This window comes from Pteropus medius, unplaced genomic scaffold (assembly GCF_902729225.1).
Source record: "Pteropus medius unplaced genomic scaffold, Ma_sr-lr_union100, whole genome shotgun sequence".
Taxonomy (NCBI): domain Eukaryota; kingdom Metazoa; phylum Chordata; class Mammalia; order Chiroptera; family Pteropodidae; genus Pteropus; species Pteropus medius.
In genome coordinates, this window is record NW_024346787.1 from 111,041 (window position 1) to 129,956 (window position 18,916).

General features: G+C 37.4%; 3 pseudogenes and 1 gene segment (V, D, J or C); 2 read left to right on the plus strand and 2 right to left on the minus strand.

Annotated features, from left to right (window-relative positions):
* Positions 1–5,918: 5,918 nt before the first annotated feature.
* LOC120613915 (nucleophosmin-like) lies at positions 5,919–6,545 on the plus strand (annotated as a pseudogene).
* Positions 6,546–6,620: 75 nt separating this feature from the next.
* LOC120613918 (cytochrome c oxidase subunit 6A1, mitochondrial-like) lies at positions 6,621–7,565 on the plus strand (annotated as a pseudogene).
* A 3,237-nt stretch (positions 7,566–10,802) lies between these two features.
* LOC120613917 (T cell receptor alpha variable 9-1-like) lies at positions 10,803–11,698 on the minus strand. The segment is given in 2 exon segments: positions 10,803–11,403; positions 11,540–11,698. Coding segments are annotated over 2 exon segments (381 nt in total).
* Positions 11,699–16,728: 5,030 nt separating this feature from the next.
* LOC120613914 (40S ribosomal protein SA-like) lies at positions 16,729–18,677 on the minus strand (annotated as a pseudogene).
* Positions 18,678–18,916: the final 239 nt, after the last annotated feature.

Genomic DNA, 18,916 nt, shown 5'->3' on the forward strand with positions numbered 1-18,916 from the left:
AGACATGTAGGAAAATTTTCAGAGAAAAAAAGTGAGGAGTTCAGCTTTTGATTTCTGGTTTGCTGGAGAGATACAAGGAAAATAAAAACCAACTGAGTCGATCCATTAAAACAGACAACCTCAAGGCAAGGGCCTGAGCTTGTGATGAGTATGTGACAAGAACACTGTCTCCTTCATTTTTCTCGAATACTATTTATGATGATGTAGTTCTTACAAAGAAGAGCAAAAAGCTTCTGAAATAAAGTTCATCAGACACGGATTTGTAGGATTATGTCAAAGAAACTGAGTCTCCTCTGCTCTCTTCGCCTCATTTGCTGTCATATGAAAACAGATCTTTAAAAATAGCACAGGAAGAGATCTAAAGTCTCCAAAACCTCCACGACCATGAGTGGTTTGTGCTCAGCTCCCCCACAGTCTCAGGCACTGTGTCACTCAGAACACAGAAGTACACAGCTGAGTCGTTCAGACGGGCTGAGGATTTCTCCAGGTTGAAGGAAAACTCATTCTTCCTAAATTCAGCCACAAAATCTTTGTCGCCTTTAACCAAGGTGTCCCCTGAATAGTATTTGAGGAGAAGCTGGAGGCCTTCGCTGGGGTACTGGACGTACCAGAAGAGAGAAGGAGTTCCGCCATACTCAACCTGCACCTCAGCTCCAGTGAGGCTCCTTCAGAGACAGCGATGTGGCTGTCAGGCTGGGTCACCTTCTGGGCTCTGGCATCTCCTGCAAAATCAATGTTTTATCAGTGAATGCAGTGCAGACTTCACTGTGAAACTTAAGTATTTCCACTCAGAATCTGTAGAACTAGAGAGCATTATGAAATTTCACTCACTCGAGGCAAATATCATGCCCAGTATTGAGACGAGCAACAGGTGCATGGCTGAACAAGAGAAACACCACGGAATATTTTCTGGAAAATCTGCGCTGAGCAGGCAGGCAAATGGCTGCAGAAAGCAGCCCTTGGAATTAGGAGGTGGGGGGAAGAACCAGCTTGCTCTTGTCGATAAAAATGCAAAAGTTGCTGAGATGAGCCTGGAGCTTTCTGACATCTGACGTTTGTCACCTCTCTGACTGCAAAGAACTCAGCCAGCTGCAGGGAGGTGCTGAGCAGATGATACTGATTTTGTTCTATCTCTAGTTTGTGCAACATGGCCCTCTGCAGGCCAGGTGCACAACCAAAGGTCCTGAGGCCCCATGAGTACTAATCACTGGGTTCCTTCTATTTTCTGAGATGAATCAAAATTTCCACACAACATCTTTCTTCCTTCCCAAATCTGATGGTGTGTTAGTTCTACAGTCCATTAGAAATGAATATCATATAAAAGTAGACTAACAAGTCTACTTTTACCTTGCTGAAAAATCAATTTTTTAAAAGTGTATCAGACGAGAAATTCAAGTCTGTGAGAGTCTTCAGAATCATACCACTTGCCTCAGACTGAGTTTTGGATGGCCCAGTGCTGACATGTGATGATGGAAGATGAAAGAGGTATTTCCCTTGGCTGATGCTCATGCACCCACATGAGTCTTGGGAAACCTTTTAGAGGAGTTTCAGGACCCATAAAATGAGAGTAGTGCTCTGTGGAAGGGAGAAAGTAGATTGCCCAAGGGCTGAAGGACATAACAACCACACTAATAAAGCAATCTCTGAACAGCTCAGAATAGACAAATTCTCTGCTTTCTCTGTGGACAATAAGCTCTTTGACAAAAATCTGAATATTTCTTCTCTGTGATTCCAGGAGTCTGAGCCCAGGCTTCTCCTTGGGTTCTTCAGTCATTTGTTCATTTCAATCGAGATTTCTTTCAACAAAGATTTACTAATGCTATTCATTTGTGAATTGTTAGTCTATTGAGTGTGGACCTCTGATTCCTGGGGCTTTTTACTTACTCTCATCTCTTCTGAAAGTCCTTCTAACTAAAAGCATAGAAATATGAAAGAGAATAAACCAAACTCCACAGAAGTACAAACAATAATGATCATGTAGAGATAAGAGAGTTATAGTTTTTTCCACAATACAGAAAGTAAATGGGATCATACTGAGCATTAAAGTCAACACAGAAAAAAATTGTAAAAAAATGCTATGAGGAGCAATTCCTGCTAGCTTTCAGGCTGGTGGCCATTTTAACTCCTTTCGAAGTAGCCCAGTGTCAGCAAACCCCAGCATCTACAAAATCAAAGGCCACCAGATTGACATAAGCCTTGAAACAGTGCTCTTTTCCTTTGTACTGGAAGGACGCACAGGAATTCTCCAGTCGTCTCTGGTAGTGAAAGCAGCATCTCATAGTTGAAGAAGTTCAGAAATAGAATATTCTCCTTTAAGAAAGTCGAGAGGATTCTAAGAAATATACTGATTGCTAGAAAGGTTAAATAATCTCCACAGAGAGCATAGAACACAATAAAAAATGATCCTGAAAAACAAGCAAAAATTAAGAAATTTAAAAATTAAAGAGTGGAAGAGAAAATTGAAAACACAACAGCTGTTTTAGGTACAAAAAAGACATAGTCTTTGATAAATTATACCAGGCCTTAACATGCTTTTGGAAATTGATGCAGAATTCAAAAATGCTTGAATTTTAGAAAAAGATTTGTAGTACTTAAAGGATGGATAAAAACAAGTAATCATTCTCATTTTCCCATAGACTCTTGACAATTATATAAAAGCAGGCAAATTCTGCAGGGTAGTCAAAACTTGGAAAAGCAACCAGTACAAGGATATATGTTATATTTTATTTTTCTTTTAGCTTTGCTCTGGTGGCAAGCCTCTGATGGTGGGGTGGCAAGAACACAGGAAGCTAAAACTGAAAGAAACATGATCTTTCTGGCCCTAAGAGCTGGCTGCTATGGAGAGACTCTAAAAAAAAGACATGGAGAACAACATAAGTTCCAGGCTAAACCAAAAACTGGACATGCATGGGACAGACCCAAATCAGAATAACCAATATGAGACGTGAACCACTGCCTCAGTCTCAGACTAACCCCTGAGTGAACACATGCAGTGCAGACTCAAACCAATGTAATACCAATTTCAGGTACTAACCAGAAATGTGACCCACCCAAACAAGTTTCAAATTAATCCCTGAGATACACATGACAAAGAAAAACCCATAGCAACATAATATATGATTAAAGTACTAAACTGAGACTTCAGCCACAAAAAGAGACAAAACTTACAGTCTAAAACAAAGTTGATTTCCTTCTAAAACAAAAACATCAACATTCACCAGAGGATTATTATAAAAATATAAAAGAGTTTATCCAACAGAATATTTAAAATGTTTAAGATGCATTCCAAAATTATTTAACAGACAAATGTTAAAAAACAAAATTCAGTTGAGTAAAAGTGAAGATTTAATTGACCTTACTGAATGATTCATGAATCGGGCAACATCCCGCCTATCAAACAGAGAAGCACTGCAAGAAATTATACAATATGGAAAGTTTTTACAGTGAGAAATTGGGCAGGACAAAGAAGTTATTAGCAAAAGGAAATGAACAGTCCTTTCAGGCAGGGTCGCCTTTCTTTGTGGAGAAGGATGACAGGAGTTTTATCAGTCAAGGTACACACTAGTGTTAATCAGAAAATTCCAGACTGATTGGTTTAAGGTCACACTCCTGGGAGGGACTGAAACTGCAATTTAGCCTTGGGTTTTTGTCCTGGGGTCAAAAGGTTTCACCTTGGGCCTGTTGTTTCTTTTAACACAAAGAATCAGAGAAATCGACTAATATGTATCTTAGTAAAAGATAATCAACAAGTACAAACGTCAAAATGACTAAGATATTGCCGTTAATAAAAATAAAAATGTAGTTAAAAGGAAGCACACTTGAAATTGTCAAAGTAATATAAATGGAGACACTTTAAAATAGAGCTGAAGCTGCCATTCCAGAGGTACTGCCTTGCACATCTTATGCCACAAATCAAAAAGTCCAAAATATATGTAATTAGAGTCCCAAAAAGAATAAAGGAAAGAGATTGGAACATAAAACATATTTGAAGAAAGAACGGCCGAACACTTGACAAATTTGATGAAAGACAGAAATTAACAAATTCAGAATCTTAGCAAACCCTAAACAGAAAAAAAAAAAAAATCAGAGAAAATTACACCTAAAAACATCATAATTAAACTTCTGACAGCCAAAGATTAGACAACAATGTAATATATAATATATATATAAATTTATTGGCTAAAGAAAAAATTATCTATCTATGTATATATATATATATATATATATATATACACACACACTATATATATATATGTATATATATATATATATATATAGGAGAGAGAGAGAGAGAGAGAGATAGATTAGAAAGAGAGAAAGAGAGGCTAATAAAACAATATATTACACTGGGGAGCAATATTTTAATGTCAATTGATTTCTCATCACAAAACATGGAGACAGTGAAAACATAGAGACAGTGAAACAACATCTTTAGAGTGCAAAAATGGTGGCGGAATTGTAAATTGGTGCAGCCACTGTGGAAAACAGTATGGAGATTCCTCAAAAATTAAGACTAGAACTACCATACGATGCAGCTATTCAACTTCTTAGTATTTATCCAAAGAATGCGAAAGCACTAATTTGAAAAACCATATGCATTTATATGTTTATTGCAACATTATTTACAATAGCCAAGATATGGAAACAACCTAAGTGTCCATTGAACAATGACAGGGTAGAATATGTGATATATATATATGTGTGTGTATATATTTATACACACACACACACACACACACACACACACACACACACATACACACAGTGCAATATTAGTCCTCCATAGAAAAGAGCAAATATTGCCATTAGCGACAACATAGATGGGCTTTGAAGGTACTATGCTGAGTGAAGTAAGTTAATCAAAAAGGAAATAAATTGTATGATTTCGCTCACATATAGAGTATAAGAAAAGAAACAAATGAACAAACAAAACAAAAACAGCTCATAGATATGGAAACAGATGAGTGGTTACCAGAGAGAAAGGGCAGTGTCAGCAGGGCAAAATGTGTAAAGGGGGTAAAATGTATACTGACTCATGGAAACTAGACTTTTGGTGGTGAGCACGTTATGGGGTATACAGATGTCAAATTATAATATCGTACACCTAAAATTTATATAATGGTATTAACTGTTAGTTTCTCCAAAGGAAGAACACCCAAGGCCAAAGGGGTTAAGCAAGGTTTATTGTAGTAGAGTGACAGCTGGGCTGAGCCGAAGATGGCGTCAGCCTCAAATACAAAGGGACCTGAAACTTATATGGAACTTTAGGTGGGCTTTTTCGGTGGGAATATTTCAGGTGGGTAAATTCTCAGGGAAGGGAGGAGAGCCCAGTGAAACCGGAGATGAGCATGTAGCGTTGCCAGCCAGATGCCATGTCCCATTCCCACACAAAGGTAAGGGAGGAGTCTGGTTCTCACACTAAGGGGATAAGGCCCTCCTGGACCTAACATTAACTAAAGTAACCTCAATTACAAATATAATTAATTAAAATAAAACAAAGTGTGCCTTGGTGTAATTTCATCCTGTGTGCTGTTCTGCCAAATGGTAGTCATTTATATCCTTCTGCTTTCTCTCATGTGTTGTAGCCGCCAGCCCTCGATAGACACACAGACCATCAGAAATCAGTGAGTTATAGGAATCATACTCTTTATTCAGCCAGCTGGGTCTGCCAGGAGTACGCAGACCCCAAATTAAACAGCCCCGAAATGGAAAGGTACAGGGTTCTTAAGCTCCAAACCCTTATTCTTCATCCTGTTTGAACATACGAGTCTATTTTTCTTCTTTTTACTAACTGTCAACTCACAGGTCGGTTGTGCAAGCGGAGGGTACAGAAGCAGAAAGTTTATTGTTAGAGAGTTATGTTCCCATGGGCGATAGTCAAACAGTAATTTTCCAGCCAGCACACATACGACCACTCCATGGTAGATTTGATGGACTTGGACATGAGCCCCTTGAGGCTCCAGAACTATCTTTTCAGTTGTGAACCAAAGGCTGACAAATATTATCACTTTAAGGTGGATAATGATGAAAATAAGCACCAATTATCTTTAAGAACGGTCAATTTAGGGACTGGTGCAAAGGATGAATTGCACATTGTTGAAGCTGGGGCAATGAATTATGAAGGTAGTCCAATTAAATTAATGCTGGCAACTTTGAAAATGTCTGTACAGCCAACGGTTTCCCTTAGGGGCTTTAAAGTAACACCACCCGTGTCTTACTTGTGGTTCAGGGTCTGTGCATATTAGCGGGCAGCATTTAGTAGCTGTGGAGGAAGATGCAGAGTCAGATGATGAAGAGGAGGAGAAAGCCAAATTCCTTATATCTGGAAATTCTGCCCCTGGAAGTGGTAGCAAGTGTCCACAGAAGAAAAGTGAAACTTGCTGCTGATGAAGATGACAATGACAGTGATGATGAAGATGATGATGATGATTTTAATGAGGAAGAAGCTGAAGAAAAAGCTCCAGTAAAGAAATCGGTACAAAATATTCTAGCCAAAAACGCACAAAAATCAAACCAGAATTAAAGAACAAAGAAAAATAAAACCCTCGAAATCAACATCACCAAGATTAAAAGATCAAGAACCCTTTTAAAAAAGGAGAGATGTGGAGTCCTGGTAAAAAATGGCGGCGGCGGCGGGGACCCTGGTTCCTGAGCTGCTAGGTCGGTTCCGGCCACGGCTGGCACAGCCCATGTCGAGTGGCGCCCACGGCGAGAAGGGCCCAGCTCACATGTGGAAGACCCTCACCTACTTCATCACGCTCCCCCGGGTGGGAGTGAGCATGCTGAAGTCTTCCTGAAATCGCACCACGGGGAGCACGAGAGACCCGAGTTCATCGCCTACCGCCATCTCCGCATCAGGTTCCAAGCGCTTTCCCTGGGGAGATGGTGACCATGCTCTATTCCATAACTCTCAAGTGAATCCACTTCCGACTGTCTATGAAGATGAATGAAGAGAATCTGGACCACTACCCAGTGGGGACCATAGCACTGGTTTAGACCATTACTCTGCACACGGACCAGAAAAGTATATGGGACCTTAAGCTGACCTTTCCCTGTATCAAATGATGACCAGTATACTTATCTTCCATCCTTTTGCTTCCGGCAAGAGATGGCTTAAATAAATAACTTAGATTAGTCATGGGAAAAAAAACCTCTTAAAATACTGAAAGGACATAGTTCTGTAAAGCAAAAATGCAAGCAAGGATAGGAAAAGCTGCTTTTCTTCCCTTAATGGAAACCAAGTTCATCAATTCTGTGAAGAATAGCTTCTGGATGACTGAACAGGCGACTTCACCGTCTCTGGCAGAGGATGAAGTCTCTTTAAGAAAATAGTTTAAACAGTTTGTTAAAATTTTCCATCTTCTTAAATTTACATAACAGTTGATATCTGGCTGTCCTTTTTATAATGCAAAGTGAGAACTTTCCCTACCATGATTGATAAGTGGTGTCCAGGTTCCATTGCCAAGAATATGTTGTTTAATTTTTAAAAGTGGAACTCCACCCTTTGCTTGGTTTTAAGTATGTATGGAATGTTACAATAGGACATAAGAAAAGCAATGGTCAGAGAAGTGGAAATGGGGGGAGGGAGACAAATATATGCATATGAAATAAACTCAGTATTTAATAAAGTAAAAAGTAATTTTTAAATTAAAAATAAAACAAAGTGCAAAAATAATACCATCAACACAAAATTGCAGATCCAGTGGAAATCTTTCCTATATAATGGTGAAATAAAGACATTTTCAGTTCAAAGACAACTAAAAACATAGTTGCCAACAGACCTGTGCCGGAGGAAATGCTAAAAGAAATTTTTCAAGGTAGAAGAGAAATACATCATTTCAGACACATCCCCTGGTATCAGAGGAAAACTTGAATCTTCAGGAATGAAGGAAGAATGGCAGAAATGATAAAGACCTGATAAATAGAAAAGACTTCTTATTCTTCTTTTAAGTTTCAAAATGCATACAACTATGTTTTCAATGTATGTAGATGTAATATGTATAAACAACTATAACAAAGCTTCAGTACTGATGGATAAAGAGACATACTGTACAAAATTTCAACATTTTACGTATAATAGAACAGTATTAACTCTCAGTAGCCTCTGAATAGTAGGCATGTATGTTACAATCTCTAGAAAAACCACTCAAAAAAGTTCAAAAAGATATAACAAAAAGTCAACAGATAAAATGGAATATTAAAAAGTATTTAAGTAATCCAAAATAGTCAGGTAAAAAAGAGAGGACAAAAAAATAAAGACAGGTCAAATAGAAAAAATAATAAAATCCTATACCTACACTCATGCAATGTAATCTACAGCAACATATAGAAGACGATTTTCTGAGGTCCAAAGTGGAAAGACAGATGAACTGTAAAGGCCAAAAGGATGCTTTGGTGGTGGTAGAAATGTTTATTACCTTGACTGTGACATATACATATGTTAAAACTAACCATATTGTACACTTAAATATGTGCAGTTTATAGCACTTTAATTACAAATTAATAAAAGGCAAATGCCACACCTAAGAGATTAGTCACCCAGTGTTTACGATCACCAATTGTGTCTCGTCTACATTTCTCAATATGAATCCTCGATGGACTAAATAATGACTTTCTTTGCTCCGTGCTTCCTATTCCAATGTCCCACATCCTAAGGAAAATGTATCTTAGCTATTTTTGTATTAACCTCACTAAAACTCTCTTCTATCTCACAACAAAAATGAAGCCAGAAAACACCTACGCGGCTTTCAGACACATCTCCGTACTTTACCAAGTACACTGCCCAGGGCGGCATCCAAGTCCAGCTTCTCTCTCCTATATTCTTTTCTGCCACATGAAAGGGAGACTCAAGTTTACTACCAGCTCACCAGACAGCAGAGATGGCTCTGCTGCATACATTTATATCTATTCAGAGTCGTGTCGTATGTGTGAGGAGAAAAGCCAGCAAGACCATCTTACAGTCAGAACGACAGTTGCCCAAAACTTTCGATTAACTTCTTGTCCAGTCTTCTCCTTACCACCGGCAATGTGATCTATATATACATTTATATAAGTACTCTAGATTAATACTTAAGTCACGTGCATTGAGAACCTTCCTTTGAGTCCTGCCTCTGCTACTACCCACCTACGTGATCATGAATAAGTGACTTACACTCTTTGTGCCTCAGTATCCTCAGATACACAATGGACATAATAATAGAAAATTTTTTGAGAGAATTACATAATCTGATGCACATTGAACACTTCGAATAGCAGTAACATGGAGTGAGCCCTCTATTAGGATATAAGATCTATTAGGGCAGCAAATTTTGTTTGTTCCGTGTACTGTCTCTTTGGTTATGATCTGGCACAGAGAAGGTGCAAATAATTCTTTGTTGAATAAATTTGTTTAATGAAAATCTGTAGCTTTCATGTAATAGCAGCAATAAGCTTTCCTACCCATTTATAAATTTAACAATTATTTGAGGGGATTTTACTTTGATACAAGCACTATTCTAATGCAGATATTATAACAGTTTTGCTTTAATGTGCATGGAGAACACCAGTCTAGGCCTGACATGTAATTTCCCCAATGAGAAACTGTAAGAAATATTCCATCATTTCTTTCCATATAAGTGGTCATAGGTAAGAATCTCTCCTCCTCCTCCTTCCTTTCTTGTATTTCTTCCTTTAAGAATCTATTGTTTCTTCAAACGATCCAGTCAAAAAATGGTCAGAGTACTTGAACAGACTTCTCTCTAGAGGACATACAAAATGTCAACAAATATATGAAAAGATGTTCAACATTGCTAGCTATTAGGGAAATGCAAATCAAAACTACAATGAGATACCATCTCATACCTGTTAGAATAGCTATAATCAACAGGACAAATAATAACAAATGTTAGAGAGGACACGGAGAAAAAGGAACCCTCATACACTGCTGGTGGGACCGCAAATTGGTTCAGCCATTATGGAGTTTCCTCAAAAAACTGAGAATTGATCTACCATATGATCCAGCAATCCCTCTACTGGGTATTTACCCCAAAGACTTGAAAACCATATCTAGAAAGATATTTGCACACCGATGTTCATAGCAGCATTATTCACGGTGGTCAGGACATGGAAGCAACCGAAATGTCCAACAATAGATGATTGGCTAAAGAAGCTGTAGTATGTATATACAATAGAATATCACTCAGACATAAGAAGAGATGAAATACTGCCATTTGTGACCTCAAGATAATCACGCTAAGCGAAACATGGATGGACCTCAAGATAATCACGCTAAGCGAAATAAGCCAGACAGAAAAAGTTGAAATTCACATGATATTGCTTATACGTGGAATATAAACTTAAAAGCAACAAAGGAACAGGACAAACAAACAGAGACTTATGGACATGGACAATAGACTAGTGATTACCGGAGAATGAGGGGAGAGCGTGAGGGGGGAGATAAACAGGATAAAAGGAGTCTAATATGTGGTGACAGAAAGAAATCTAACTATGGGAGGTGAACACACAATGTAAATATATACATGCCTTACTGTTAAAAGGTACAGCTGAAACTTACCAGATTTCGTTAACCAATGTCACCACACACACATAAAAAAAGATTAATTAATGATGAAAAAAGAACCTATTGTTTCTTGGGCAAACGTTTCCCTAGAAATCTTCCCTTTTTTATCCTAGTTTGTCAGGGAGACATGAAGCATTTGCAATCTCACCTGTTACAGGTGTGTCTCCTAATACAGTATGTCCCTGGATGACCTGGGACAAGGTCAGGGGGCTAGAATTTTAAGCGAAGATGAGCACATAGACCATTTCATTCATCCTGAGGCTTTATACTTTGAAAATCATACATTTCAGCTGTGATTAAGGAATCTGTTTTCACACTCGCCATTATCGTGCTTCGCATGAGGCATGTTTACTTCTTGCTCCTCTGCTGTGTTCTTGGAGTTCATTTAAATGACTTTCATACCAACCAGTGTGTCTAGAGAGTGATTGATGGGTGAAAACAATAGTAGACTAGCTCTTGGTTTCTAAATCATTGCATCAGACACTCAGCATCCAGGCTCCTTATTGTTGCTCAGAATTTGTGCTCAGCTCCCCCTGCAGTTTCAGTCACTGTGTCACTCAGAGCACAGTAGTACATAGCCGAATCTGACTCTCGGACTGAGGCTTTCTCCAAGTGGAAGGAATTTGCTTCTCGGTGGTATGTGGCTTCAAAACCGTTCTTTCTTCCCTTCTCATTGGCCCTTTGGGCTTTCAGGAGGAGCTGAGGACTTTCTCCGGGATATTGAACATACCAAAAAAGAGCAGGGTACCCTGAGGCTGAATAAGTACAGCTCACATTCAGGGAAATCCCTTCTGTAAGGGTCACCTGGCCTTGTGTCTGGGTCACTGAGTCTCCACTGCTTCTTCCTGAGAAAAAAAATAACGATAATGGTTCTGGTTACACTGGGCCTGACCTGGAGCTTTACCACTTGAAGAAAATCATGGTCAAACATTTCCAATATAATGAAACAAAAGACAATAAGCTTCTGTGCATTGGACTTACCAAACATTAAGAAGAGCACAATCACTGATCCTGGACAAGAGTTCATTCTTAGAGCCTCTGGTGTCCTCGGCTCTTGACTTCTTAGTGTGAGGAAAGTTTAAAGTCACAGGGAAAGGATGAATGTGAGCTGAGAATTTAAGCAGGAAATGTGCATGTGTTAGAAAAATGCACCCCCTTGTGGACAAGATACTAAACTCATAGGAATGTTAACATGTTCTCCCCTCAACTGTCAGTCAATATATATGTAATATAGAATTTCCATTTTTTCTTTGGAAAACTTTGATTAAATTGTATTTCTTTCAATTGTATTAGCAAAGTGGTATTTTAAGTAGCTGGCCTTTTTTTTTTTAATGACATCTGTCAACTGTCAATATGATATTTTTTAAATCAAAAGACTATTTCATATTTTCATAAACCTATTTTTTCCCCAGCACACTGCATGACTTGGAAGCTCCATACCATGATATTTCTGAGAAGAATTAAATTCTACTTTTTCTTATTTAGCCATTTTTTGTCTTCTCGTGATTCATGGAAATATTATGTAAGACATTTGTAAGATAAAATCAGAAGAATCTCAACAATACATGTTTAATCATTGGCAGATGATGTGAGATGACGCAAACTTTTTTTACCACTCTGTTCCCACACTCACAACAATGTTGGACACTTATCAGCTGGTGGTAAAAAATATTTATGTGCTTAAATAAATGCATAAATGAATGGTCTTTGAGAAATCTCTGCTACTTGAAATACCGCATTGCAAATACAATTGAAAGAAACACAAATTAATCAAAGTTTTCCAAAGAAAAAAATGGAAATTCTATCTTACATATATATTGACATAAAAATGATAAAATGTAACTCTTAGCATTGGACAAATATAGAATCGAAGTTATTAAATCCCTATAACATTTTCTGGCATCACTCTCTTCTCTCTTAGGATTTTAATGATTCTCAGATCACTCGATTGGCCCATGTGCATCAGACAAAATATTCTAATGCTAAACTTTTAATGAAATTTTGCCTCAAGTATGCGCTCTACATATATCCAACTGCCCAACTGACAAATACAGTTCAAAAGAATTATTTTCATGACAGGATAGGATATTCAGATATTGTGGATTTGCCTCGAAAACAAGAATGAGTTCAATATCAGCTTCTAGTATTGGTGGAGACATGTCTGCTGATGAACAGAAGCATTTTTTGGCAAGGATGAAATTTATTTTTTATATAAGTATTAGTCAGTGATCACCTTTAAAGTACAATCTGGAGATCTCTCCATTTTACAAAATCATAATCTCCAGAATTAAGACCTGGGAAAATAAAAATCTAAGGTGGTTTATGATATAGCCAGTGTTTTATCCATTGATAAAATAACCTTCAGGAACCCTGAACTAAGAGGACAGTTGAGATCTCACTGAACTACTTCTGGGTCAGCATGGGAAAATGCCTCCAATCCTCACAGATTTTTAAAGTCATTCTTCTTTCATTGTACTACTGAAGTCAATAGCAAAAACAAATACTGCTTACTCTCAGTATTCTTCCCATTCAACTTATAACAAAAAAACTCTGACTGTTCATGGGACAAATATGGAAAAGTACGCCTTTTATCTATTGAGCTCTACTATTATATATATTTGAACATGGAAGAATTTTTCAGTGTGCATTGTGGAAATCCTACTCTCCACGACATCGGAAAAGGCAGCAGCTACATGGTCCTGCATCAAGGTATAAATAGTAACAAGCTTCAGATTTGGATACAAAAATTTCGATCTAGATATTATTTCGATTCACAATCTCTTCTTTCTCTTCCTTTTCCCTTCTACTTGTGTCAACTCTCTGTGAGCAAGGAGTGTCTTCCTCCTTTTCTTCCTGGTTCTTTTGGCCCATGCCTCTAACCTACTCTAGCTGAAGTCAAAGCAGAAATAAACAGAGTGAGCACTCATTCTCCATGATTTTCTTTATTTTTTCAAGTCAATTTTATTTCTTGCGTACAGCACTCTCCATTCCTCTGAGGGAATCTACTAACCACATTATGAGCTCATAAGTATATGAATGTCATTTGAGTAATTGTAGCAGTAGGTTTAAGTAGAATATATTAGAACTATGTGACCAATAGCAAAAAATTGCTTAAGCTAATTACTAGCCAATAATAAATTTTATTCAGATGTCGTGACTTCAGGAGCTCAAGAAGCTGTGCTTAAAGGATTTAGATTTACTCAGGTGTATTAGTCGAAAGTCAGAAAAAGTAGAAACAAGTTCAAATATTTTAAGTAGAAGGCAATTAATACAAGAAATTAGACATACAGATATTGTAAGAGATGATAAAGAAAAAAATGAGAAAGATTAATTACAAGAAATTCTGAAGTATAATGAATCCAGCTGCTGGCAATAGCAAAATGTGTGATTCTCAGGAAGAAACCCAGGACGCCAACAAAGCCACTGCTGGTAACCTCAGCTGTCTGCCCACAGCCAATACAGAAGAATAATGGCTTCCCTTCCTCTTCCACTTTTCTACTATCACAGGATTTAAGTTAGATAATGAAAGAAAGGATTGTGCAAAACGTAGTTTGGGTTATCCTCAGGAAAGCTAGGTAGTATATTAAAGGAGATGAGGAAGATGTGCAGTTGACAATATTCAGTGCAGCATACCAGTAAACTAAGTCCTTATCTATACTTTATTAACTGCAGTTTATTTATTTATTTGTTTGTTTTAATGCCTACAGCAACTGGTATTCCTAGGTGGTCTCCCATCCAAGTACTGACCAGGCCTAACCTAATTGCAGTTTAAACTTACAGAAACTAGTAGCACTGTTGTGTAATCAGAAGACTTCTATAATCTTTAATAGAGATAATAACTGAAAATAGATTATGACAACTATAGTATTTCATAAATTGTCATTCAGAATTTTTGTTGAGTTTTTTCCCAGAATAATGAGACTGAACGTGAAAAGAACCACCACAAAAAGAGCAAGGATTAAGCTAATGACAAATATATTGTTTTCTATTATTACATGAAAGTTTTAAGCCTTTATTAAAACCTCACTGTGAGCTCTTCAGATGTGTCATATGCCCTTCATAAATTGTTTAATAAATGCTTTTGAATATGTGTGCAATAAATGACACAAGATATTTGCTTTATCACTGAGAAGAGACCCTGCTAATGTGTATCTGTGGCTACTGTTTCACTATTCATACAGTTTTTTTTAAAAAAAAATTCTGAATTCCATGCTTGCTGATCCTATCCCCACTTCTCTCATCTAAGGTCTCTTGTTTATAATAATGACAGTTCTCTACCACTTAGAGCTGGAGCTATAACCATTCCATCTGTTTAGATATATAATGATTTCCGAGTAATTCCCACTGAATGTAATAAAAGAAGATTTGAGGGAATCTCAGGATTAAAAGAGTGTGATATGCATGAGGTTAAGATATTCTTGTTGTTCATAGTGGTTCTTAGTTTTCTATATTGTCAACTTGGTTCCATAGAAAACTACAAATCTCTTTCTGTGTACAAAAGTGGATTTTTACGAGATTTGAGAGGCAGGCAGGAAGCAGCAGCCATTATCTTCTGAAGATCCCTGTTGGTTAATGATGGTAAAAGACAAGCATAGTGCTGTTGGCTGGTTCCATTTTGTTCTTGTTCTTCCTTGCTGGAAACTAACTACTAACCAACTCCACGGCACCTAAATTTACCATGATCACAATACCTCTCAAATGCTAAAGTTATCACATAAGCTACGGCAGCGGCTTATACCCGAATCCCATGACAATTCACCGCAAGTAATTACTACCTGTCAGGACTTATCACCAACCCACTTATCTCTAATTGTGCGATCTTCGTTGTCATATGACCATGAATAACTTAATTCCAGAGACTCATTCTGTCAGTTCACTTGCTAGGACCACTCTACACCAAAAGAAATCTTAGATTGAATTTCTCCAATCTCAAAAAAGGAATTTGAGTACAAAGAGTTTATTTGGGAAATGAAAGAAGCACAAGTAGGGTAGAGGGGATGTGTGATACAGGGAATATCAAGTACACGATGTGAGGAAATGAGGTTCTTTCATGCTCCTGATTAAAGTAAAAACTGGTAAGAACATTTTGAAGAGCGATTTGGCAATAGCAGTAAGTTGTTAAAAGTGTAAATCTTATAACCCAGTAATGCCCCTTCTGTGTATATGACATAGAACATTCTGTGCCTATATATGAGGAATTATATATAATTATATTCCTTGTAAAATTTTATAATAATAAAAAATTTAAAACACCCCCTCTAGTAAAGGATTAGCAAAACTCTCCTACATGAAAAAATTTCTACCTGTGTTCAACCTGTGTTCACCTGGAAACCTGATAAATGTGTAATGTCAGCTGTATTACTATGGAACATTGCTGTGGTCAAATGATCTCTTGTTGGTAAATTGCATCTAGACTGTAATGAACTGTGAATATTTGGTAGGACACCGTAGCTTTGGGGCAGTGATTTTGTAATTGTCGCAGGAGATATAGGATAAGGGGCTTTTGAGTGGCCTATTTGGTTCTGTTCCCTCACGCCTGAGCACTTGATGTGGGTGAAGGGACAGGAGAGTTGAATAAAGAATAGTCCCTGAGCTCCTATGTAAACAGCTGATGGGACTCCACTTAAAAACACTTCTGGCATGAGGAAAGCGAAAACTTATGTGACTTTGAGATTTGTAAATGATTATCTAGTTGACCTTAAGACCATCGCTGATGACATTGCATGATACATCAAAAAGGGATATGTGATATATTCCTAAGATGGGATACTACATAGCAGTTAAAGTAATAAAATTTATCCATATGTATAAATTTTTCTATATCTCAAAAATATTTTTTGTTTAAAAAAGCAAGTTTCAGAATTACATATACAGTAAGATAACATTTGGATAAATTTTAAAAATACGTCACCACGCACTTGAGAAACAAAGTTCATAAGTTTGTCTTGGGAAAGACAAAGAGAGACTGAGGAGAAAAATAAAGGAGTTGGCAATTTTATCTGTAATATTTTATTTTTTAAAAATCGAAATCTCATATTGAGGTATAACTATATTTATTTGGAAAGATATAGATAATATAATATTCTAATATATTTTATGTATTTTAAAAATATTTTTAATATTACATATAACAAACATATTTATGTTAAAATAATTGGGAATTTCTTCTTTCCCCTTAATATATTATGTATTATGTAAAATTTTTCACAATTACAAAATAATTATGCAAATAAAACAAACTATGATTGCTCAGGCAGCGTTGCTAGTGTGAGGATGAAAATGTTTTCCCAGGTGCTTGGTGCCAGGAGTTATACTGCCTCACTACTCAGCTTCAGTTTGGATTTGAAAGAAATTGGCATTTCTTCTTCGCATACATACAAAGAAAACACACTTTTGTGGTCATCTTGGGTCATGGATCTAAGATGGTGACCACAATTCTTACAATCAGCCTCTCAAAACAAAGCAGGTTAATTCAGCATTCTCATGAATAATTTTATGTCTTTTACTCCATTTTTAGAAATCCTTCAAATGCATATAAGTAGACATATCAATATGACTTGAAAAATAATGCTGATTCCTACTGATGTCCCCTCTAGCTAAGGTAAATCACTGAACACAATCCACTATTATTCACTATATCTTTGAATTTCTAAAATCTTCATCACTTATCCATCACAGCATCAGGACATACACAACTAAAAAGTCAAAACTTCCTCCACGTCCTTCCCTTTACTTTCCTTCAAAGTCATTAACTTTCAAGACTTCAGATGCTTAAGAATACCATCTTCTCATAGAGATTTTCATTCTAGCCAAGAGTGTCATGTTTTTCACATGCCCTTTGATCTTTTAATTCCCACTGGAATTCTTTTCTTTTTTTTTTTTTAACTTTTAGAAACTGTTCATTTTCCGGCAACCTTATTCCATTTTAAGAGTTTGCAGAAGAACAGCTTAAGACCAATCAGTGGTTGTTCCTACCCATTCAGTGGCCTGAGCAGTGGGAGCTGCAGACACATCTTCAGTGGCAGGCTGAGCACTCCAGTCTTCAGTAGGAAACTGCTGAATAGGGCACAGAGGGCACCTGAACACCTTCAGACCAGTCTGTGACTTTAGGTTGAGCAGCAGTGAACTCGGGAGCCGGAGCAATCTATTCACCCTGAAAATCCTCCTTGGTCACAACCTTTTCAGCAGCAGCCTGCTCTTCCTTCCTTTTCAAGGTCTTCAGGATCTCTGTAGAAGCAGAGATCAAGCATGACCTCCCACAGGAGATGGTGCCACACATGCACGGGACTTCCCGGGCCAGCATCCACCACATCAGACCTACTGAGTAAGTTCCCTTGTTGTTGCAAGGGTTAGCAGTGTCCACATAGTGCAGAACAAAGTCTGTGTTACACAGGGAGATGGTAGGCAGGTTAACATATGATGCATCTCTGAGGGGCTGGTGGTCGGCCCTGAGATTGGTAACCACCAGAATTCTCAGCTCCTGGAAGGTTGCCTGGATCTAGTTAGTGAAGTTTCTAGGAGTGAAGCAACCAGCAATAGGAGTGGCTTCAGTGGCAATGGCAAACTTCAGCACAGCTCACTGGCCAGTATTTCTGGATGACATGATAGGGACATCAGCTGGGTTTTCAATGACACGAGCTGCCAGCAGAAACTTCTCCCAGGTTCTCTTCAAATTTATGATGTAGATGCCATCACTTTTCCTTTAGAAGATGTACTGTTTCATTTCGAAGTCAAGGTTGGTACCACCTAAGTGAGTTCCTGCTGCAAGGAATTTGAGGACCCTCTCTTCCTTCATTTGCAGGACACCAAGGGCTCTGGACATTATGAAAGTTTCCCTTCAGTTACATGGGAACAGAGAACAACGCCGTACGGGCCTCTCTCTGGGTAGCGCAGGAAGGTCCCATTGAAATTCTTAATCAGTGCACTTTCAGGGGCGAGACATTGCTAAACTTTATACATCATAATTGCAATGTGAAACAGATGGGAAACAATTTCAAAAATTCCAACAGTAATGTCATATGAAAACAGAATAAGAGTAGAAAACAATGACGGCATGTGTAATAAATTGGCAAAAATTATTGTCCCGTCAATTTTAAAGATTTCTGGTATGAATTTACAGAATTTCAGATATTAAAAAATTGAAATCTATTGTTATAACTGGGAAAAAAATAAAACAAACCTACTTTAAAACAAATGGATTTTGTTTTTAGTATTTAGTATTTAGATTTAGTATTTCCTTTCTCTTCAACAGTCTTTGAAGAAATACTGAAAATTTTGAGTTATTCACCCTTCTTTCTACAATATGTCTAATAATTTACTAAAATTTGCACGAGCATGCCATATTCTTAGCTATTCACC